Genomic DNA, 23,193 nt, shown 5'->3' on the forward strand with positions numbered 1-23,193 from the left:
TTAATTATACAGATTTCAAAGCAGATCGTGCATTGACCACACTCCTCACAGTGCAAGCAAGATGCAAATCGGCAACTGTGAAGAAATAACCTGCATTTTGGCCCCTGTCACACACAGAGGACTCTCGTGGTCTGCAGGGTTGGGAAAGAAGAGAAGGGTAAAAATGAAAGAAAAATTGTGTATAACAAATTATCCCTTCACTGTGAGTGAATATTATGTTAAAAGCTAGTCAGGGGCTCTCAAGTGCCAGATGAATGCTGAAAAACAAAGCTGAACAGGTGCTTTACAGATACTAAAGAAGATGCAGTCATTCTTCCAAAAGGATTTTGGAAGACACATTTATAACAGCATTCAGATGTCCCTGTCTTGGCTGTGTAACATGAAACGCCGTGGAACTCCAAAGTGGCAAAAACCTTGGGAGTCTTTAATACAGCAAGGCAAGAGGTAATAAAACTGAACCAGGAGTTATGAGTCCCTTAGGCACAATAGCTTTTCATTTTTTAAAAACAAAGATTCTGTGTAGAACACAGCTTCCAAGATCCACCAAAGCCCCTCCAAGGTTTTTAATGGGGCTTCAGTGAGACCCAAATTTCACATGCAGTGGTTTCACTTTCATACTGACCATATTCTAAAACAGCCTCACAAAAAGTGTGAATTCCCAGTGGTAGGATGCTTGCTCAACCAGCAGCCTGGGAATACAGAACTTGCCTCTGCTATGTGCAGTGGGCTCATAACTGCAGAGGACAGGGGGCTGGATTCTGATTTCACTGAAAGTTCACAGCATCCTCACTGCTTTCACTGGAGTTAGTCCAGTTTTGTGTGCTGCCTTGTAGGCCAGAACAGAGATGCTTTATATAGGTATATACATGTAATTATATACAGCATATAGATATATACTTTTAATTTTGCTGTCTGACAGTGCTGCTGGAAAATACGAAGAAAAAGCAACAGTATAAATTTTGCCAGCTGTAAGTGGTCTGAATCCCAAGTAAATCTGCCTAGAATGTCCTGGTGAAAATGTATTCCCTGAAGATGTTCACAAAGGCTGAGCATCCGCTATTGTTTTTAAAGATAATGTTTTCCACTTAATCTTTCAGGGGGTTTTTTCCCTTTCAGTATTTGATGGTGGCTTTGTCACCTCTGGGCTCAGAAGGGAAAAGAAATTAGCATTTAGATGGGAATTTTTTCTTGCATTAAAACCAATTGAAATGGAAACTGGGAGCGACAGCGGGTGAGGAAGGCGAAACCGATCCATGGGATAATTCAGAGATGACATTCATAGCAGGCAGATGATGAACCGGCCAGCAGATCCATTGGCCTTTGCCAATATCATTGCTCGTGTTTCATGGAGAAAAGTAATCCACCAGGCTGTAATTTCTGTCCTCCACTCATTGGAGCCCTGAAATGAGCCCCCACTCAATTTCCTCACTGCTCACAGAGACCCTCACCTAAAGCAGAGACCCCATAAAGGGGCCCAAATGAGCCACCTTGCCTCTCATATTGTGATGCAATTGTGAGCCCCAAAGGAGCATGTTTTGGGGCTGAGCATGGTGGCAGATATTTGTTTCCTTGTAAACCGTACCTTGGGAGCTGAAAATTTATGAGGGTGGGGGGGTGAAGCATGAAGGGGGAACCTCTATTCTTGTGCTAGAGAGCCCTTGACCTTTTCTGCAGAGAAGCTTTTGCCTCACATCATCAGAAGCTCCCTTGCCATTGCCATCATGGTGCCCACCTCATTTCTATCTGAAGAGTTTCAGCAGCACAACCCAAACTACCCCCTTTAGCACTAAATACCTTCATGAGTCAGCCTCACCTGAGCTCCCATTTTTGGTTTCTCAGTGGGGCTCCAGTCAAGCCTCCCTTTGTAACTGACCTTGTTGAAAGCATCCCACTGCTCCTTATCTCCAGCAACCACCCAGACACTATCCTCCCTCCTTGGCCCATCAGTAATAGTTGTGCTGTTTCCAGGAGGATGACATGGAGGGTATCCACATCGTAGCCTTTGCTGAAGAAGATGACCCAGGTAGGAGGCTGTTTTCTTCCTTGGGTGGCTCTCCATCCTTCAACAAAGCGTATTTTCATGTGCTTTGACTGTGGAGCCCAGGGAGCCTAGCACCCTGGCCAGGATGGGGAGCCCAGCCTACTGGGGTGGGTGCCAGGATGCTTCTGGGTGTTAATGCTAGCAGGTATCTAGCCAGGACTCAAATTTTGGATAAAAATGGATGATTGCCTGGGAAAAAAGTCATGCCGCCAACCCCAGTAACAGGATTCGCTCCCTAACTCTGCATCCATCTTGCTGTGTGGCTCTGGGAGAGTGCTGAGGGCTGGGTGTGGGATAGGCATGCTGGAAACCTGAAGCCACCAGCTCCTGAAAAGCTGTGGCATCCATGCTTCCCAGAGCCATCAGCAAATCGGAAAGCTTTGGCCTCTTGGGGGCTCAGTTCCTCCCTCACCACAAGAAAATAGTGACATTGTTCTACTCCACGGAAGGATTATGGGGCTTAATTCATGTGTAACTAATTTCAATACCCGAGGAGGATGCTTGAAATTAAAAGCCTTATTATCAAAAGAAAGCGCTGGGAGACAGCATTTTAATGAGAACTATAAACAACTCCTGCGTGCATAGGGGAGCCAGGGAAGCTGGAAACCCCACAAGCAAAAAATGCCTGTGCATTTGCAGGAGAGTTGCAGTAGTTCATATATCATTTTAGATGGTTTTGAGTTCCTGGAAATCCTGAAGCAGGTTGCCAGGGACAACACCGATAATCCTGACCTGAGCATTGTCTGGATTGACCCTGATGACTTTCCTCTGGTGAGTGGCAGAGGCTCTTTGCCTGTCTTGGATTTAATTCATGGTTGGGATGGGCATGAGGGGGTGTGTGGGGGTGTGCATGTGCACACAAGGGTGCAGGAATTACCCCAGGGAATCTCAGATGGGGAAGGATGGGAAACTGGACCTCAGGCCATCCCCTTGAAAGCTGCTTGTTTGGGTCTGTCTCCCAAGAAGGCGTTGTCTTGGGAACACCTCCGGAATCGACACTCTGATTTGCCAAGTCTGGCAGCCCAAGCTTGCATTCGGCCTCTCCTCTCTCCTGTGCACACATGGATGCACAATCCTAGCTCCACAGCCCAGCTGACTGAGCTAATGCAATGGGGCCTTGAAAACACCCCTGTCTGAGTCTTGTGTCTCACTCCTGCAGCTCATCACTTACTGGGAGAAGACCTTCAAGATTGACCTGTTCAGACCACAGATCGGGGTGGTGAATGTCACGGACGTGAGTAGCATGTGCCCAGAAAATCCAGTGATCCCAAAATTAGGGTGCTGGAAAGGTTGGGTCCTGAGGTACACTGGAATCAGTGGGATTTCCACTGTTAAGTACAGGTAGAACAGGCTTTTCCCCTGGGGAAAAAACATGAAGAACTCACCAGCGCTTTGTAACACCTGCCTCAGGGTTTCGAACACCTTCAAGGTTGGGCTTGAGGGCTTTAGTCTGAGTGTGTTTGCTGCCAAATCACACACAAACCACATTTGCTGAGGACAACATCAGCCTCTGTGGCCTGGAATTCAGGGCTTTGCCCAGTTTTGGTTCCAAGGTCTTGCATTTCCACCCCGACTCACAGCACGTACCTCTGTCCATTTTCTGCTCCAACAGCTTGTGTGACTTTGTGGAGAAAAAGTGTGTGTAGGGGGTAAAGAAAGCCATGCTTAGGGGAGGGGAAGAGGAGAAAAAAGAGGGGGTTTTTTCTACAGAAGCAAAAGGGCACAGCTTGAGTGTAGGAGGTAAAAATTATCCCAAACAGATGACAAGGAGAAACTGAACAGCTTGAAAAAAGCTAAATAAATACACAGCTTTAACAGAAGTACAGCATAAACTGGTAATCAAGGGATCCTGCTGTGGCAAGGAGGGTACACTGGGGTTCATCCAGGCCTTCCTCCCCTTCAGCCACTGTTGTGTAGGTAATGCTGGAGGCATTTGGGTGGGAAAAGGAGATCTGCCTGCCCCACATCTGGTGGCAGTGAAGGTTTCCACACCATCCCGCAGGCAGCAGCTGCAGAGGGAGACCTGCAGAGGCAGGTGCTGCTTTGGCACAGCTGAGGGAGCAGCAGTACCCAGAGCAGCCACAGCTGCGCTACTGGGACAACTTTCAGCAGCTACTGTTTTCACTGTGGTTGCCTTCAGGCCAGAAAGCCTTGGGGCTGATCTCATGTTGCCTGCACACTGTGGGCTTTTAAGGCAGGTGGGAGAGGGACCAGTCTGACCCTCCCCAGGAGAGATCTCAGAAGAGCTGCTGAGTGCAATGTAACATGCTTCACAGCCCTGACACAGAGAAAAACCATTCTTTCCTCTTTCTGACAATAACAGTCCAGATGATCAGAGAGCCTGTAATGCAGCGTACTCCTGCCTGGCTCACCTATTACCTTAGTTTATTTTTAATGTTTAAGTGCTGGGTGTTTGTTTTAATCTCTTTAAGATGAACTTGTGTGGATATGTAAGTGTCTCTGGAAGCAGAAAACTCTCCACTGCAGAAGTGTTTGTAAATTGGTGCTTGACTTCATGTTTGAAATTTGAGTAATAAGTGAACTTCATGTTTCTTCAGAAGAGAACAGCAAGAAACTTAAAATTGAAACAAGTGCATGGGGCTGGGTTCTGATTTGGCTCAACACTGACCTTGCTTCCAGCCTCCATATCCTCTCTCCTGTATCACCTCAGTAAAAAGGGACAGCAAGGGTTGTGCAACTGGATGGTTGTGCCTCCTGCTGTAACAGATGCTGCAAGGCTACAACATGGGAGACATGGTGGGGAAGGCAAAGCAATGGAATTGTGAAGAAAGCAGAGCCCCTGGATCTTGCTCATCCCACTGAGGGGGTTGAGAGGCTGACTTGGGAGTCACAGAGTAGTTTCAGCCCTGGTTGCATGTGAGCTTTTTGCCTGTAATAGAGCAGTACTCCACCAGACCATGGAGCAGACACCTAGAGCGTGAAGACCCAGTGAATTAACGCTTCTTAGCGTTAGAATTCTAAAGGGACAGACAAAAGAAAAAAGGGCCAAAATAGCACCTGTCACCTCAGTTCATGGGAGAAATTAATAGACAAGCTGGAAAGAGAACCCAAGTCTTCCAGTCTTATGCCCTTAATACAAGCCCTCAATACAGTATCTCCCTTCATTCCCTTATATTTACTGTGACTGGTCTAGTTTAAGTCATGTCAAAGCTACATTAAACAGTATAATCAGTGGAAATTCATGGGAGTAGGATTGTCAGCAGCATGAGAATCATATAGAAAGCAGAATTAGATAAGAACATATGCCTTATTATTCAGCAGCCACTCAGAGACCTGTAAAAACTCATACATTGTCTGGCTTTGATACAGTAAATGTTTCAGGTTTTTGATTACAGTATTTGCAGGTTTTATTTCATTCCTCTTAAGTCCTTCTTTTATTTCTCGAGAGAGATTTAAGAAAGTTCTAGGTTGGCGGGTGATATCTTAAACAAACATTGAGCTCATTTTGTTATTTCAGTGTTACATCACTGCATTGAGCCAAGTTACACAGGTACAAAGTGGGACTTACACAACAGAGTGAAAATAAACACTGCCGTTGGCTTCAGTGGACATAACCCTCGTGACCCCATCACCTCTGTAAAAACCTGCCAATGCAAACACCAGAGCTCCCAGCAGCCCCAGCTGGCTCATCACATTGTGGTGACTGTGGTGGCTCAGGACTAAGGCCACAATGCCCTGCAAAATATCACTGCTTTATTTGCACAGCACCTTCTTGATGTGAAATGGAGCCACTCCTCTTCCCATTATTTAGAAGTGTCACTTTTTGCTGCACGAACAGTCCTGAGGTTAGGGACATGAACATTTGAGTGAAGCAAGAGCTGAATGCCACTCCAGGATTCTTTTTTATTACAGTTTTGGTGATTTAGGAGGAAAATATTGTATGGGAGACACAGCTTTCCTTGAGCAGAAATTGGCCTGGCTTTTTAGCAAGCCATAAATCAAAGAGAATTAGGTACCACAGACAGGGAAAGAAGTTGTATGCACTTGCAAAAGCTGGTAATCTTCTGGTATGCGAAGATGATTTTGCAACCTCAAATGCTGAATGAGATAACCTCACAGTGCCTCTGCAAAAGAGGAGTCTGATCCTGTTTTATGGAGGGGAGACAGTGAATGGGAAGGGTCTTATCCAGGCATTTACCCAAGGAACCTATAGCAAAGCAGAGGAAAACTTGCATTTCTAGACCTCAGAGACCAAATAAGCCTGCTGTCCCTGAGTAATAGTCACAAATTTGTCTTCTTACTGAATTCTCCCATCCCCTTTGGTTAATGGAAGTAGTGCAGCCAGAGGGAAAGAGCATGGGCACCTGCAGCCCAGGGCATTGGTGTTTCTCACCACTCTTCAGTTGAGATGCATGTTGTGCATCTCAGCCATGCATGGGAGCATGCATGAGGTGATCTAAGGGAAGGGTCTTCCAAGAGCAGGAATTATTATCACACATGGAGAGTTCAGAGCAATGTCCTGAGGAAAAGATGATTGTAAAAGAGGCTGGGGAGGAAGAATGCTGTCAGGGGTTTGTGAAGGCTCCAAGGAAGAGGTCCCAGAAGGGCTCTGGATGGAAGGAGGGAAACAGTGTGATGTCTGCAAGCCAGGGTGATGCAGCAGGTGCTGGCAGAGGTCTCTGACATCTCTTTATGCAGACTTGGAGTCTACAGAGCAGTCCAGATAGAGTGAGGAATGCATCAGGTGGGCAGTGCTCCTGCTCACAGGTGTAGGCAGCAGGCACACATCTCATCAGGGCACACGGCACCACACTATCCTGTAAACCTGCTGACCAGTCCCACTGCCCTGGTCAGCCACAGCAGCGCTCCTGGGGGAAGTGCTGGTCCCAGTGCATTGGCAGAGAGACGCCCAAGGCTGTAGAAAGAGGGAGCTGATGGCCAGCCGTGCCGTATACCCCGCCTCCTCCCTGTGTCCCTGAGGGCAGCTAACCCCTCATCACCTGTCCCCGCAGGCTGACAGCGTCTGGATGGACATCAGAGATGATGATGACCTGCCCACAGCAGAGGAGCTGGAGGACTGGATAGAGGATGTGCTTTCTGGGAAGATAAATACCGAAGACGATGACGACGATGAAGATGACGATGATGACGATGATGATGACGATGACGACGACGATGACGACGACGACGATGATGACGATGATGACGATGACGATGACTAACTGTGACTCTGTGCAGTTTGACTTGTGGGGCCCGAGAGCCCTTGCCCTGCGGCAGGTCCCTCCATTGGAAGACCTATGTTTGAGCATCAGCAAGCACCGCCGCTCCTCTTTCCCCCCTGCCCCGCTCCCCCTGCCCTTGCCCGTGCCGGGACCCCCTCGCCTGATTCCCAGCGGTGCTGAGCCACCGGGACTGCCCCTGCGGAGGGCAGCACCTGCAGGCACCCAGCACCGCTGCAAATCATGCCTCCTTAGTAAGGACAGCAGGAATCTGCAGGGAATCTGCCCCGAGTGTCCCAGGGCAGGAGAAAAGTGCCTGCCTGCCTGCTTGCTGCCAGAGGGACGCAGGGAGCCAGTTTGTATTTTCCATGTTCATCAGCCCAGCACTTAACATCCAAAGACCAAATCTCAGTTCAAGACATAGGGAAAACCCTAACTGTAAAGTTTAGCCCTTTTATTAAACACAATGCCCTTTGCAGCTACTCTGCCAAGACCACTCAATCCTGCAAGTTCTGCTGCGGGAGTCTGTGGCTACTCCCTAACATGCTAAGAGCCAGAAAAATGCTTTGGGAGGGGAGGGAGGTTTTAGGGATGCTATTAAAGTTTTCAGTGATTCCACATAACGACAGGATATTCTTGTCCGGCAGTGCAATACAAAACCAAACACCGGGTCCCCTGTCTGAACTTCTTTCTTCTCCAAAGCTCAGGCCACAGCTGGAGTCAGTGCAGGGGGCCTGATACAAGACACAAAGCTCATGAGTTCCTGAACTGCTGGACAGGCTGGCCCAGCTCTGAGCCCAGTGTGAGTCCAAACCACCGAGTCCGAAGATCATGGCACTGAGCCAAGCCAATGGAAATATCCATAAGGGTATATGAAGCATTCCTATTCCCCATGAACTTCCAGCTTTTGCTGACTCTTCACTCAAAACCCGTGTAGCATCTTTTCCCATGATCAAGATGTTGGGAGGGAACACATCCATATTAGATGGTGGATGAGGTGCACTGGGGTGTGAGCAGCAGAGGGATCCAAGCTGTTTGCCTTTTGAGTATTTAGTTTCTCCCTGCTTGGAGACTCAGATATCCCATGTGAGAAGCCTCTTTTGACTGCAGGCTGAGAAGGAGCTCAGGGTTTGACCAGTTTGCAGTCAAGAGGGTCACTCACAAAGGCAAGAGTCTTTACCATGGTCCTGGCAAGTGTAGCACCACCCATGTCCAGGTCACTGTGGCAGCATTAGGCCTCCATGCTTTCCCATGCTGGCGGATTTCAGTTGTCTTAGCTTATCTTTGGCAATAGTGCAATGAATGGAGAGTTTGGAGATGGTTTTATCTTTATAAATAGATTTATAAAGACGTTCTCCAGTTGTTCTGAGATGCTAGCATAGGTAGTGTACACATCTCCTCTCTTGCTATAAACGAAAAACATTGTTCCTTATACAGGCTTGGGACAGAGGTAGGTGATGTGAGGGGAAGTAACAGTGCGAGGGACAGAGGAATCTGAGTTATGCAAATGTGAATTAGCCTGATGAGAAACAAGGTTTACACTCTATATATTTCCTTTATCAGATTAATTGCAAAGCAAGATTTTATAGGTATTTTTTTCCTGTCTGTTTATCAGTTTCTTTGACTCTCTCTACATTAGCTGAAATAGAAATTTGAAACTACTGGTATAAAATAGCTGAAGTATTGATATGTTCCCATGTGTACCATATCCCCTTGGTGGAAAATGCCAGCATGAACAACACATAGCTGGATTTCTCTCTGTCTCTATGCACTTGAATGAACACTGTGCAACATGGTAGATGACTATAGGCCAAGTTAGCTCCTTGTTGAGCATCAAACTCTCAACATGTGCTTTTCAGATACAGCCTGTTAGAAGAATAGACAAGGCAGCAAAGTCCCCAGGTCAACCATTTGTTCTGCCGTGCTTCCTTATGATTGCCTGGAAGATGAGCCAAGTCTGTTCAGGGAGAACAATCAACTGGTTGCTCTGGAATGATGAACAACTTTGGAAAGTTTTTAAATTCAGAGTGTTCTCAGCATGGAGGTCTCCTCCTCTCTTCCACTCACACCCTACTCTTTGCTGGTCAACAGGGTGCCCAGCACTCTCCTTCTGCTTTTTCCGCAAGAGGTTTGCTGGAGGACCTCAGCTCAGAGAGGGAGCGAGGAGGACTCAAAGTCTCATTCACCTACAGTGGTAAGGAACAAGAAGAGGCAGAAGTACTCCCCTGGTAGTCTCATGGCATCTGATTAAGGGACAACTACTGACCTGAGGAAAGAACTAGCTTATCTTTACCTTTGGGCTATTCCCAGGAGCAAAACATGCACACTTTCACCCTGCATAAGGTGCAGCCTGCACCGGCCATGTGCCTCCTCATCAGTCACTCCAAACATGAAGAATAATGAAAAATTCCTCTTGTGCCTTTCCAAACTGGCACAATCTCCAGATGTGCCAATTGCCTGAGTGCTTTCTGTGTGATCCTCTCCCACTGTGGATGCTCCTCTGTTCTGAAGTGCCCTTCTCTAGATGCTCTGAGAGGCACAGATTACCCCAGCAGAGCAGGCAGACCCTGCTGACAGCACCATGTTCAAGCACACAGGTGTTTCACAGGCACTTAAACACTTCAAAACAACAGACCTCTAGGGGGAAAAGAAAGAAACAAATGTACAAGTGTAGAGACTGAACTCATACTGCAGAGTGGTGCCAGTGGTTTATGGAAAGTTTCCTGTGAGTTATGCAAGAGAGAGCTAATCCTACAGCTGCCACTCCTTCATGGTGCCAGGGATGGGGCTGCCCTTTCTCTCTTCCCTCAGTCCACCATAACAGTTCTCATCATTGTTTTTGCCCACAAACAGGAACTGTTTATCGTCATCTTTTAGGACAATCGCATAAAAAGTTAGGAAAGCTTTGCCACAGAGGAAGGATGGCAGCAATGAGGATGGGTGGGCAGCAAAGCCTCTCCCATTTATCTGTAACACCTTGTCTACCCCAAGATTTTAATAACCAAACTGCTGAATGATGCAGTGCCCCTTGTGAAGGAGATGGCAGCTTGAATTTGAGTGTTTTGCTTGCAGGAACAGTTAAGACAATGGTATAAGGATAACACACAGGACCCCTGTCCTCCCCTCTGAGGTGCTCCTTGGCTCCTCTGTCACAAGTAGGAACACCTGGCATTTGAAAGGCACTGGTGGCCCTGAAGAGCAGTCAGCCTAACCCTGCCTACTATTGACTGAGAAGAAACAGCACATTCGGATGAGGAGCCTACAAAATAACCCTTTATTGAAAAAAATATAAATTTGTGTATGTGGGCAGCACTGAGTGCTCAACTCTCTCTTAACAAATAGTTCTTTTTCTCCAGCATGTTAACTAGATATATTGGGGAGGTCTTTATACAGTTAAAGACAGGGATTGTATTTTGCCCTCATCCAAACATGATTGCTTCAAGCTGATCAGTTTCTTCACAGAATCATCCAATCATTTTGGTTGGAAAAGACCCCCTAAGATCATTGAGTCTGACCATTAACCCACTACTGTCAAGTTAATACCCAAAGTACTCAAAAACCTGGTCTTATCTGTCCCCAGTGACAGAGAGGACCCCACATGCAATATGTGGCAAGAACACCAAGTTATGCAGCGCCTCCTCCCAGGCCCCAGACACAGGGCTGGAAGGCACAGCTAAGGGGTTTGTTTGGGGTGCTGCACCACAGCCCATCCTGCGCTGCTCATGGGCAACAACCAAGGAAGAAGGAAATCCATTAGGAGCAACTGCAGCTCTCATACTGCAGAATGGAGGAGAAAGTTTCTGCCTTTGCAGCAGTCGCTGCTGTAGAAGCTCTGTGAACTCAAAAGTGCTCTGAGTTTATGTCAACTCTTTGGGAAACAGCTGCAGGAGAAAAGGACAAGGGAGACACTCTGGAATTGGCAGATTACTCCGTGTTTTCAGGGTCAGCAGTTTTTGTGATGTTTCTGAGGAGTGATGAGTCTCCTGTCTCCCATGGGAAAGGAACAGTCCCATAGTAAAACCAGAGATCTCAGCTGCTTCTCAGCCCAGAATGAAGCTGCTCAGCCAGACACCAATGTGAGCACAGAGCTGAGGACACCGGCTGCTTCTCCATGTTTGTCTGCATATCATACCTAAAGAAATGACGGATTCATTACAGAGACCAAACAGAAAACATCATCTTTTATTCCCAGGAAAATAATTAATTAGACAGGAACATATCACTTCCCAGCTGCCACTGACTTACAGTCTTGTGAAAAGAGGACAAGACTGCATCTGGATTCCTCTCCAATACAGCAAAGCTTTGGCTTTGAGGAAGTCCCACACACAGCCAGTTGCACACCAATGCCTGGACTTGGGGGGCTGAAGAGGAGGATGGGCAAACAGGCAAGAAGCACCCCAGCCCTCTGAGGCAAAGAGCTTACTGCCTCCTGGCTGCTTTCACACTCCAGGCACATCCATGCCTTGCAGTGCAAGACCAGCTGCTAGAAATTGGAAACAGCAAAGCACAGCAGGAAGGATAACTGGCCTCAGTAATGAGGCTGTGCCAGCAGGAATGTGTCCTACCTGAGACCCACTGCACTGCAGCATCCCCTGTCTTCTCCCCACTCCCTTATACCACTGACCTCTAGCAAAGCAGGCCTTGGATGGTCAGTACCCCTGGGGACAGCCGTGGGATGACTCTCACACCTCTTTGGCAGAAGACAACATCTAATGACAATGGGGACCATGAGGCAGGGCCTTGGCCCAGCTCCCAGAACACTGCCAGGTTTAAAAGGTGCTAAGCTATTTAAAGGAAAAAAAAAAAAAAGCTACAGAGCTTCCTTGCAGCTTGAAGACCCATTTCAGGAATCAGATTACAAACTGCCTTTGGGATGGAAGCAAAGATCCTTCCGGTGCCTCGCTCCCCCCTTGCGCTTCCTCTTGCCAAACCCCTTGTGATAAAGGGGATCAGCAAAGCACTCTAAGGGCATTGTCCCTAATGCTATGGAAAACAAGCAAACAGCTTTTTCACCTTATTTTCATGCCTCTTGACTTATTACTCTTCTGATCCTCACTGGCTCCAATAATTTATTTTCTCTCTCCATTTCTATGTAGCCCATCTTCCTCTTCTTCTCAACCACCCCCACAACATATGGTACTGAGGGTCACTGAAGGACTGAGCCCTTTCCTGCCCCTACTGCCCCTTCCCCAGCCCAGGGAGACAGCAGCCTCCTTCACACCACTGCCACAAACTGCCTGTGCTGGATCCCCACGCCTGTGAACAGGAGGAGGGACATTCCTTTCTGAGGAGGAAGATGTCCAGACAAGGCTGTTACTGGCTTTTATTTTGAGGGGTACAGGTGAGACATGCTCAGGGAAAAGTCATTTCACCAGCCTGGACAGAAGAATTTTTTGGTGGAACTCTTTTCCCACTGCCCCAAAATCTAGAGGAGGAACCACCATCCTGCAACCAAGCCCTGACTGCTGTCTCTGTGGGAAGAGACCAGTAACACCCAGTGCCACCAGCAATCACACCACCACATCATCTGAGCAGAAGTGTCATGGCTTCACATACAAGGAATAAACCTTGAGCGTTAAACGAGCTGAGTTTGCTGGAGGGGGTATCCCACAATCAACGGCAGGCAGAGAACCACCTCCCCACCTCCCTGCCAGAGACTCCCAGCGCTGTCCTGACTGAGCCCTCCCTTGGTCATGGGTGGTAAATCACTTACATAGCCATGGGCAACCTCACGTGCTTTTGGATTTGGAGAAAGCCCAGCTTCAATCAGGTCCCTCCCTCAGTAACACAGTTGAAAAATAAAGTGATGTTTGACCAAACAGCAGCCCTGACATTTGTCTGGTGTCAGATTTTGAGTTTTGCTTTAAAATTCAATTCAACATTCAAAGTCCTGCTCCTGCTAGTGACAAAGAGAGAAGTTATTGAACAACAAAAGTAGCTAAATGTTTGAGGAACATTTTAGACCCCACAAAATGAAGTTGCTGAAGGAATTTGCACAGCTTCCCACAGTCTAGTTACTGAATTACTAAACCAGTTTCTCACAACCACTTACAAAGCAAAATTATAATCAGCTGTAGGATCTGGTATTATGAGTACTCAAGAATGAGCTTTCACAAAATAGAAGCTAAAAGGTTTGCAGATCTGTTTCACATCTGTGCCCCAGATATAATCAGTTCCTTCTTGTTCCCTCTTCTAAAGCATGCCCACAGCATCTGACTTGTGCTGAAGAGAAGTCCAAAGAGCCACACCAATCTGAATGTCTCTTAAACTTTTAAAAAGGCTGAATCAAATGTGTTTTGTCAAACACATCTCCTTTCCTCCCAGACGTCCACTTTTCATTTGTGCTACCTTTTTTAATAATAAGAAAAAGAATAAAAAGGAAAAAAAAGACAACCAAGACTAAGCATTTGTAGGCCTGACTGCTGCCTTTGGAAGAGACTTAAAATGTTTCAATTTACAGTGTAGCTTCATGCCTAGAGCAATTGGTGGTGTCTCAGTTTTTTTAAACCTCTGTCCCTTCATGTTCCTAAGGATGCTGGAGGGAAAACCCACACCCTAATCTCTAAGGTCTCTTCCCCTGACTTCACATTGCCTTGTGTTACTGTCTCTCTTGAGGCTTTGCTTCTTGCTCCATATTTTTATGCATAAGCAAGATGGATGCATTGAGCTTCGTCAAATGCACATCCACAAGGTAAAATTCATCTTCCTCCTTCCTAAGTTGTATATAGTACTGCCCACACATAGACCAAAGACTGATTGTTCCCTCTGTCCTGGCTGTAGTCTCTGCAGCAAACACCTGCTCTCCTTCTCCTGAGGGCAGCACCACAGGCTTCAGGAGGCCAACAAGGAGTGGTGCCACTGCAGGAGGGCTCCTGGGGTGCCCAGGCTGGTCACATTTACTGAGCTGGAACCAGAGCAAGCCTCAAGTCATGTACAGATGTCTTCAGGTCCCCAGATTCTGGAGGAAGAGAAGATCAGCTCAGAGCTTTGGAGTAGGCTGGCAGTTTTGCAGAGCACCCCAACCTGAATGCAGACTACGATGTGAGCTGTAGTTCAGGGGGAAAAAAATCCCAAATAACCCACAACCTTTTAAAAGTTCATTATGGAGATGGACAGGGAGATGGGGGCAAACAAGAAAACAGGTTCCTTCCCATTTGAGATACTCGCCACTTTCCTAGCACCATGTCAGACTAGCACACAAGCTCACAGCAGGGCTGTAAAACTTGTTACAGCTTTTCAAAGCAGCTCAGGAAACCTTGTGCACAGCTAAAGATCTATGCCATCTCCCCACTACACCATCCCTACTTTTGCAGACATGTGCTCAGTGCTGTCTTTTCTCTCAGCACCTCCTGACCCAGGAGTCCATGGATGCACACATGAAAAGGGAATGGATGTCCTTGCCCCAGTGGATTATCTGTCAGTACCGGAAAGGACTGTAACCTAAACCCATCCCCTTCCCAATCCAACATAAACTCAGGAGTGCTGCTGGAAGACAAATCAAAGCACTCTGCTTGGCCAACTCCCAATACACTTTCCCTTCCTGGAAGCTGCTGTGAGACACCGTGTTCTGCTGAGAGATCCCCTTCCCTTGCACCTACCCCACCTGTCTCGAGCTCCAGGACCCTTTGGAAGCCTTTGAGTTCAACCCCTCCTGCACTTCCCAGGAGCTGAGAGCTGGGGCAGGCTGACACAGCAGAGCAGAGTTCATTGCTCCAGGAGATGTTTTGGGGTTTGAAAGACCCACTGACCTCCACAGCCAGATGTCTCACTGAACTATTAATTTAGCTAACAATATCACATGGTGAGCTCCTGCTATGGCCTCAAGCAAGGGTCTGGAGCCAGTTGCTGAAGGTAATAAATCCCTTTCCTACCCCATTTGTTACACCCTGACTGCATGTAGCCCCTTTGCCCCATAGATTCCTGCTTCATTCCCCACAGACGATGTTTTCTGTTCTGTGAGGCCTGGTCCCATCACCTACCAGAGCCAATCAATCTTCATATGAATTAAGCCACAGCTCAGCCACAAAATACCCACAGCAGTGGTTGGTGCTGTGCTGTCTCAGGGTAGAGTGTCTCATGTTCATATAGCCAAGAAGGGCACTGCAGGAGAGGCATCTCTTCCTCAAGTCCAGTATGTCCTTCAGGCAAAAAGTGCTTACCCCTGGTTCAGGATACCAGGTCTCTCCAAGTGGTTGTTTTTTTCCAGTAAAAACCTCCACCCCCTTTCTGTCAGGTTTGGGCCTTTAACACGTAACCCAGCGTTGCACCTGAGGCTCCATCAAACCTCAAAAGTCTGTGCAACTTCAGTGCAAAGACTTGACCAAACCAGACCAGCTCCCTCAGCTCTAGTTTCTGCTGAGCTACATACCGCAGCCCTTTATGATTCAGATATGTGAGCTCTGGGTGACGGCCAAGGGAACTAGTCCCTCTAGCAAAGCCTGTTCCTTCCATCAGCTTCCACAGCAGGACAGAAAGCGCCACAATTGGCAGCAGTCAGGTGTTGATTTGATATCAGCACAATCCCAGAAATGAAACAGAGCGTTACTCACATGTAAAGACACAGCTCTCAAGGCTAAGAGCCTGGAACGAGGCTGACAAGCCCAGTATCTTGTTTATGCCAAATTCCTGCTGCTTACACCTTCCCATGACACACCTGTGGCCGACTCCCACAGAGCCTTTCCCTCCACAGCTCCAGTCCAACAAGCCAGGTTTTCCTCTGATGGGCAGGAGGGGACCAGCAATGGCTGTACCCCCACTCCAGGCTCTGCAGGGCAGCAGCAGTGCTTCCCTTTCCCTGGCCATCTCTGGGAGCTGACCTGCAAACAGTGCAGGGCTGGGCACTGCCAAAGCCCCAGCAGGATGAGTGGGACAGATGAAAAGCAGAGATCAAGGGAGGGCAGGAGGCAGGACAGAGCACACCCCCATCCCACCCTTCCTGCTTCCTCCTGGGCCTTAGTTCAGCTCTTTCTGGCCCAAATACATCTGTCTCCCCACAAACAGAGATTTACCCATGTGGTTGTTTCTGTCTACAGGCATTTCTGTCTGTGCTGCTTATCTTCACAACTGCTGCACTCTTTTTCACTGAAAAGCAGCATCCTGTGGATTTTTCCAGCAGCTGAAGCCACCAAGGAGATCTGGGCTGGGCTTGCCTGAAGAGTGGGCACCAAAGAACACCTAGCAAAAAAGCTGCTCCCACATTTCCTTGGGCACAGCTGCTTGATCTTTCTGAGCTCTTGGTGTGCTGGAGATGGAAACTGATGGTGGGGAAAGCCACACCCAGAGATGCTGTTGAGGTGAGATCCCTGCACCTTTTTTTAGCAGAGCACAGGCTTGCATCCACACAAACAAGGAGCACTGGCTTTTCTGCCTCTTGCCACTCCTCCTCCCCACCAGAGCCAAATAAGGCACTCGGCAGTGAATCCTGCACTTCTTAATTTGTGTGCAAACCATGAGAACACAGGAGGCAGAAAAACCTGTTCCCACTCCAGTCAAACCCACCCCCCCCCTCAACTTCCCCAGCTGCATTTGCTCCCCATCATTTGAGATTTCAGGTGTTCAAAGCAGTTACTTACCAGTCTTCCTTCAGGAGTGATAAATGAGTTTACATTTTACTGTGGCAGGGCAGACCAGAAAGGCCAAGAATGAGGGTGACAAAAAGACAACCTCAAAAAAGCTAAACCACAGATTTGCTGGGCCCCTCCTGCCCACAGCTAAGGAATGCATGAAGGCCAGAAGAGCTTTTTTGTCTGAAAGGGTAAGAGAAAGAAGTGGGACAATCAAATCTGGTTTCAGTTTATTTCCAGAATTTTACTGTACAAAATATGCAAAGTGTAAAACGGTTTTATGTTTCAGTTTAAAAAACAACAAAACCCCATCCAGCTATAACTTAAGAGAACCCAGCTTGGAACAGAACAATTTACAAGGCTAAACCCACAGTGCATTAATGTCACAGACACCAGGAATTTGCTTACTTAAGTTCACAATTAGAAAAAAACAGAAAGACCATGTACCACTGCAGTTAAAGTCACATGTGCAAAGAAGAGAAAAAAGAAAGAAATGCTGGTTAGTGTCTATTAATTAGAAAACCTTGGCAAAACCCTTCTTACTATACACAGTGTGTGTAGAAAAAGTATTACACAGTGATAAAGGAGGGTGGGGGAAGGGCATTTTGCTCCCACCCCCTTCCCCAAGACACAATAATGCTGATTCAAAGAAACAGGCACAGAAGAGTGTAAGATTCCTTCACAGTTATGCCTGTTTAGGTAGTGGCCACAGCACCTCCCCACTGTGCACACAGGAGATGCCCCCAAGCATCGTCAGAGCTGGTGAGAAGTGCCCGGGAAGCAGCCAGAGGGAAGGCAGGGTCCCCTCCCTCCCTGGGCAGAGCACACCCAGGGCAGGGCCGGCTGCCTGCTGCCCACAGGGCTCCGTGTGCACCAGGGATAAGAGATGCAGTCTGCTAGGGGGATGCAGACGGGCAGGTAATGCCAGCTGTGCCGCTGGCTCGGCGGGAACCCTGCTCGGGACTGGCCCAAAGCGATCCGCACCACTCACAGCTGCCGGGAAGGGCGACTTTTGGTCATCGATGGGAGGCAGCAGCCTGAACGCAGGAGGATGCACACTCCTCGAGGAGAGGTCATGGCCCAAAGCCATCACTTTCAGAACAGAAATTTGGAGGGTTTCCTTTTTCTTTTTTTTTTTGTTTGTTTGTTTTCTAAAACCAGCTCAATTCCAAGAGCACTTCCTTCTTAAGGACAGCTGAAACACTGAGCCACCAAGTCTGGCTTGAGGCTTTAAACATGTATAATGTGCACACTAGAGGGGGGAAAGCACACAGACACACACAAGCTGAATGAGAAAACACCTGCACACAAACCTCATGAGCAGCTCTCACACGGCTGGGCAGCACTGGGCCCAAGTGAGGAGCCACCTCATGACCAGACTACAGCACTGTTGCAGAAGACTGCAAGACTTTTGTTTATCCCTTGAAAAGGGCACAATTACAAGTCTTGGTGAGCAAGATGAAATTGGCTTCAATAGGTTTCCATGTTTAGCAAGTTATGGATCTTTTCAGTTTCTTCAGCAGCAAGTGTTGGAAGTGAGCACATCTCAAATGAGATCTTTCAAAGCTATTTTTATGTGGGGCAGTACCAGCTCCAGATATTTCTTCCCTACAACTTTTGGCTGTATTCAGCATCAGCAGACTCCCATGGTGCTGCACAGAGAACCTCATCCCAAAGGAAAAGGTTTGGAGGCTTCATAAGGGCTGGCATTTGTTCAGATCTCCAAACTTGAGCCTTGCTGAGCACTGCCTCCAAGCTTCCAAGCGCAGCCTCATCACCTCCCAGCCCTGCAGATATGCTATGGAGGGGAGTGCTACAATGCTTACGCTTCCATGAGTGCTGCCTGCTCAGCTTCCAGGAGTGGGAAAAGACACTGAGACCCAGGGCAGCCTCACAGAGTCTGCACGCATGGCTGAAGCCACATGGCAGTGAGAGGCCAACAGATGTGACACTACCACCTGCCCATGCCCATTTACAGGACTGGCAAAGCGTTAAGAGTAGTATCTGCCCCTACATGCCTGCAAGCTGTAAGAAATTCACATCTTTCAATTTATAGCCAGGAAAGAGAAAGCCAGCCTTCATGGAAACCCACAGCCATTTCCATCTGCTCTAGAACACTTGAAAGTCTCAGCTGCATCTGGTTTTGCAAGATCTCAGCATGGCTTTGGATTCAGGCTGTAATAAATCTGAGAGCAAAACACCCAAAGCCTTTAAAGTATCTGAGCATCATTCTTGAGCTACAGGAAACATGCCAACATGGAAGAGAGGAGTGGGGCACTGCCACTCCTGGCTGGGCACAGCACCCTATCAAATGGTTCAGCTTCCAGTGAAGGACGTCCAGTGCAAGGATCATCTCCAAGGGGGACACTGACCACTCCATCACCAACAGGGTTGTCTTAAAAAACTACTTGAATTCTAATAAACCCCCCACAATTCCCAACCAGGTACAAACATCCAGACTGGGAGAGAGGAAGGAAAATACGTGCAAGGAGACAGTGCAGGATAGGAGAGGCATTCAGAGGAACAGCCTGCACTTGGCTGGCAAACCCTACAAGTTGTATTTATGCTCAGCTCTTGGCAAGCTCGGTAAAAGTAAGGGCTGCAGGAATTGGATCAGAGCTTCATTCCCTATGACTCCATTCTTACTCATTAGCTGGCTATAAACGGAGTGAAACAAACCAGTCCGCACTCACCACTCAGTATTTTTTATAGAGTTTGAATTCCTACAGATGCCACAGGTCCAACTGTGGATCTCAAAGCACTTGAAAGCAAGTTGAGTTTAGCCTCACAGCACTCCGGTGAGGTAGGTATGATAGTGGTCCCCTGATATTGCGTGGAGAAGGGAAGCAAGAGAGAGATCCTGAAAAATGTCACTAAAAATACCAGAACAGGGAATATTCAGGAAGCATGGTTCCCCCTTTCAGTCTGTCCTCACCCCTAAGCAGGCTGCATCTCTAAAGAGACCATTTGGGAGAGTCCTTTCCTTCAGATTTCATCAGGCAAAGCATTCATGCTGCTGATATAGGGAAGAACATTTAATGTAGGAGTTGGCCCCTGCTGACAGTGTCCTTTGTGGCAGCAGGCAGAAAAGGCAGTGTTGAACCACAGCACAAAGATGAAGAAGCAGACCCAGACTGAGCACACGCTCCTTCCGTCTGGTTCTCCATGTGTTAAAAAGATTTAACAAAATTAAGACATGAGTTTCCTGAGCAGATACTGTCAGACAACCCCTCCTCATGGGACAGGGAAAAGGAAAGGGGAAGGAAATCCTGGGAAAGTAAAAAAGTTTTGCAGATGTGCCTGTGACAAGGTGCTCTCACACACATGGCACACCCAAGCCCCTGGCAAGGTGGTTCTTGTTCTGGCTTCACAGAAATGATCCAAGTCAGCCACAGGCAGTAGCCTCCACACAGGTATTAAGTGCTCCACACTCTCCCAAGCTACTCCCAGTCTCTCCCACACTGCTGGTTATGCACATCATAAAAGCCAGGTGCAGGCATCTTCAGGAGAGCCAAGTGTAAGATACTTACATGTTCTCCTTTCTTTACTTTTTTTTTCTTTTAAAGGAATAAACCAACCTATTTTTTCAAAGTAAAACACTGCGAAGGCAACAGTCAATAAAGGAGTCCCCTTACAGACTACCAGAAGGCCTGATCTGCCAAAAAACCCAAACACTGAGCTTAAGAATGAAAAACACTACCTGCTTCCCATCCTTTAAGGGCAAAGGGCATAATCCCATCATGTGCCATGCCATCCAGTTTCTTTACAACCATGTCCGGCACATTACATGGACTAAAAAGGATCCAGGAGACTACCACACACCTGTAAGAAAAGCACAGGAAACTGCAGGTGTCACTTGGATGGGGAATCATCACTCACCAGGACCCTCACTCACCAGAGTGCTCCCTTGATCCCAAAAGGACTATCCACAGGTGCTGTCAGACACGCATCTCCACCGCTGCTGAGGCTGGAAGAGCATGGACCCTCCTAACCTGTCCCCAGCATCCCTGTTTAAGGTGGCTGCTCCCTCCCACCAGCTTGTGGTGGGCATCAGCCAGCCCACACCTGCCATGGGAAGGGCTGGAAAAGGCCAGAAGGGACAGGAAGGGCTGTGACAGCCCTCCTCAGAAGGCTGTGCAGGCTGGCAATGAAAGGCACTGACTTACACACTGCTGGAACTAGGGCCTTCTTCAGTTAAGACATCCATATGGAGGGCAGGCCAGATCCTGCCCGATAAGGAACATTTGCATGGCAAAAGACTGAGCAGAATGAATTGATCATTTACATTCACATGAATCTCAAGGGACCTTCAGGTTGCTGCCAGGCTTGAAGCTGGCTCCAGTCACTCCATGATCTGTGCTGGCAATCAGACTTCAGAGCCTGATTTAGTCTCACTGTTAAAAGAGAACCTTCCAAACTCAGGTGACTAAATTCACACCTGAAAGCTGCACTGGTGGGCAAAGGCAGCCTCACAAACAAAACTGCACCTCTCAGAAGCAGATCCCAACGCTGAGCAGAAACTCCCACAGTACAGCAAGGCCAAGAAAGGCAGGCAGATTTTCAACATTCAGGCATTGTTTGGTATTTCTTAGCTACAGCTGAAGGCGTACAGTGGGGAAGGAGTCACTGCAGTGTTTCCAGAGCACAACAGTTCTCCAAATCAAGTGAATGGGGCAGAGGTCAGCCTTTCCCTGGCTCCTCTCCTGAAGGAGGGAAGTGTTTTTGCCCGTCTTTTCTCCAGACACACTTGAAGCTGGATAGAGAGGGAGGAGCACATTCCTGCCTGTGCCCCCTCTAAGAGGCTGTCAGACGTAGGGAGGGTCTGTGATTTATCTGAGGAGGAGCCAGCTACTTACTGACCCTGTCCCAGTGCAAATACACAGCCCTTGCAGGTGCAAAAGGAAGCAGCAGTGTTTGGAGAAACACATTCAGAAAGCCAGACAGAGGAGACAGAAACAGGAAGCCTTGGGCGTGCCTGAGAAAGATGCTGACAAGCAGGACAGAGGGAAGCCAGGACAAAGGGAAGCAAGGGAGAGATATCAGGGAGCTCTGACATGAAGAACAACTTCACTAATAAGCACTTGATTAAGGGGGAAAAAAAAAGAAATTGAAGAGCTATAAATGGGCTGATACAGTTCAAGACAAACAATTTCACAGAGGATTAAACCATCCCATTATGCCCATACAGGTCCAGCACTGACAGAAGAGGCACATGGAGAGGAGGAGAAGAAGAATAAAGGAGTCCCCTCACACCCCCACCCTTTGATATCTCCTCCTCCCTAAGTGAGCAGGGACTGTGGCACCCTGTGTGCCAGGAGATTTCTCTGAGGGACAGGTGAGCAATGAACCCTCAGGAGCAGCCACAGGCGGCAAAAGCAGAGACACAAGGGCACAGGCATGCACGGTGTAAGGCAGAGCTCCAACAACAACTCTGACACTGCAGCCGTGCACAGAGAGAGAGCGTGGGATTTACAGGATGCCTGAAAAGAGGGGCAAAGAAAAAAATCTGTTCTGTCTCCAAGGCTGAGCTAACTGAGCCAAGTCGCCCTGTTGCCTCTTAAGATACTTCTTTCTAGATAAGAAATCCCAACTCCCCCCTCCCCTTTCCAAATAAAGTGCAGATGGTCAAATATTACTGGTCCATCATCTGCCAGTTTCAGTCAGCATTGGGGAAATCAAACCCAAAAGCACAATATTGAGAAAAAAAAAAAATCTCCCAACAACCCACCCTCAAAATCCCTTAGACTGAAGTCTCAGACTGTAAGCGGAGGACAAATTTATGAGATTTAGGGTCTATGAACTCTTCTGAGAGTTTGATGAAGGGGATTTTTTTCACATTAACAACAAGGCTGAAGTCCAAGCACTTGAGGACAAACACGATGCCGTCTTGTAACCCGCTTGTGACCGCTTCTTCGCTGACCAGCGTCCACTGCTTGGAGAACCAGCGATCCCTGTCATACTGGAGGGTTGGGCCTGGGTTGAGGTAACGCTCCAGGAATGCCTGCCAAGAGCGGGACACACGTTAGCACCAGCCCCACAACTCGCCCTGATCTCTTCCCATCCCCAAATACAGCTCCGCGAGCACGGGCTTGCCATGCTGCAAATTGTTTCAGCTTTCACACTTCAGAAGACATCTTCTCCCCAGTCCCTCTCAGCTTTTCAGACCCAGGAGCAGACATAAACCTCAGGAGATCCTCTTTCAGTCCATCCCAGCAAGTTTGCAAAGTTATAGCCCTGACTTCTGCCATCAGCACAGCCATCTGGCAGCAGTTCAGTAGAGCAGAGGTCATTTCTCCCCTACCAGCCCCATAACCGATCCCAAAACTACACTCCCAGACAGAAGAGCTGGTTCTCTCCTTCAGGCCAAGCTAAGATGGTAAACAGATGTCTCCATGTTTTCAGCCTGAGG

At 48.0% G+C, this 23,193-nt stretch overlaps 2 protein-coding genes across 3 annotated transcripts in view; one reads left to right on the forward strand and one right to left on the reverse strand.

Moving 5' to 3' along the window:
• Positions 1–8,904, forward strand: part of CASQ2 (calsequestrin 2) — a 33,829-nt gene extending 24,925 nt beyond the window's left edge. The window contains exons 8-11 of the mRNA XM_015645342.3: positions 1,969–2,023; positions 2,712–2,812; positions 3,201–3,275; positions 7,015–8,904. Coding sequence (XP_015500828.1) covers positions 1,969–2,023; positions 2,712–2,812; positions 3,201–3,275; positions 7,015–7,224 — 441 coding nt within the window. The 3' untranslated portion in view covers positions 7,225–8,904. The remainder of the gene's footprint in view (positions 1–1,968; positions 2,024–2,711; positions 2,813–3,200; positions 3,276–7,014) is intronic.
• Positions 8,905–17,002: 8,098 nt separating this feature from the next.
• Positions 17,003–23,193, reverse strand: part of VANGL1 (VANGL planar cell polarity protein 1) — a 45,510-nt gene continuing 39,319 nt past the window's right edge. The window contains exon 8 of one of the 2 annotated variants that reach the window (XM_015642812.3): positions 17,003–22,785. In XM_015642812.3, coding sequence (XP_015498298.1) covers positions 22,525–22,785 — 261 coding nt within the window. In that variant the 3' untranslated portion in view covers positions 17,003–22,524. The remainder of the gene's footprint in view (positions 22,786–23,193) is intronic. The other variant, XM_033517390.1, reaches the window with a different exon arrangement.

The sequence above is a fragment of the Parus major genome, chromosome 1, assembly GCF_001522545.3.
Source record: "Parus major isolate Abel chromosome 1, Parus_major1.1, whole genome shotgun sequence".
Classification (NCBI taxonomy): Eukaryota; Metazoa; Chordata; class Aves; order Passeriformes; family Paridae; genus Parus; species Parus major.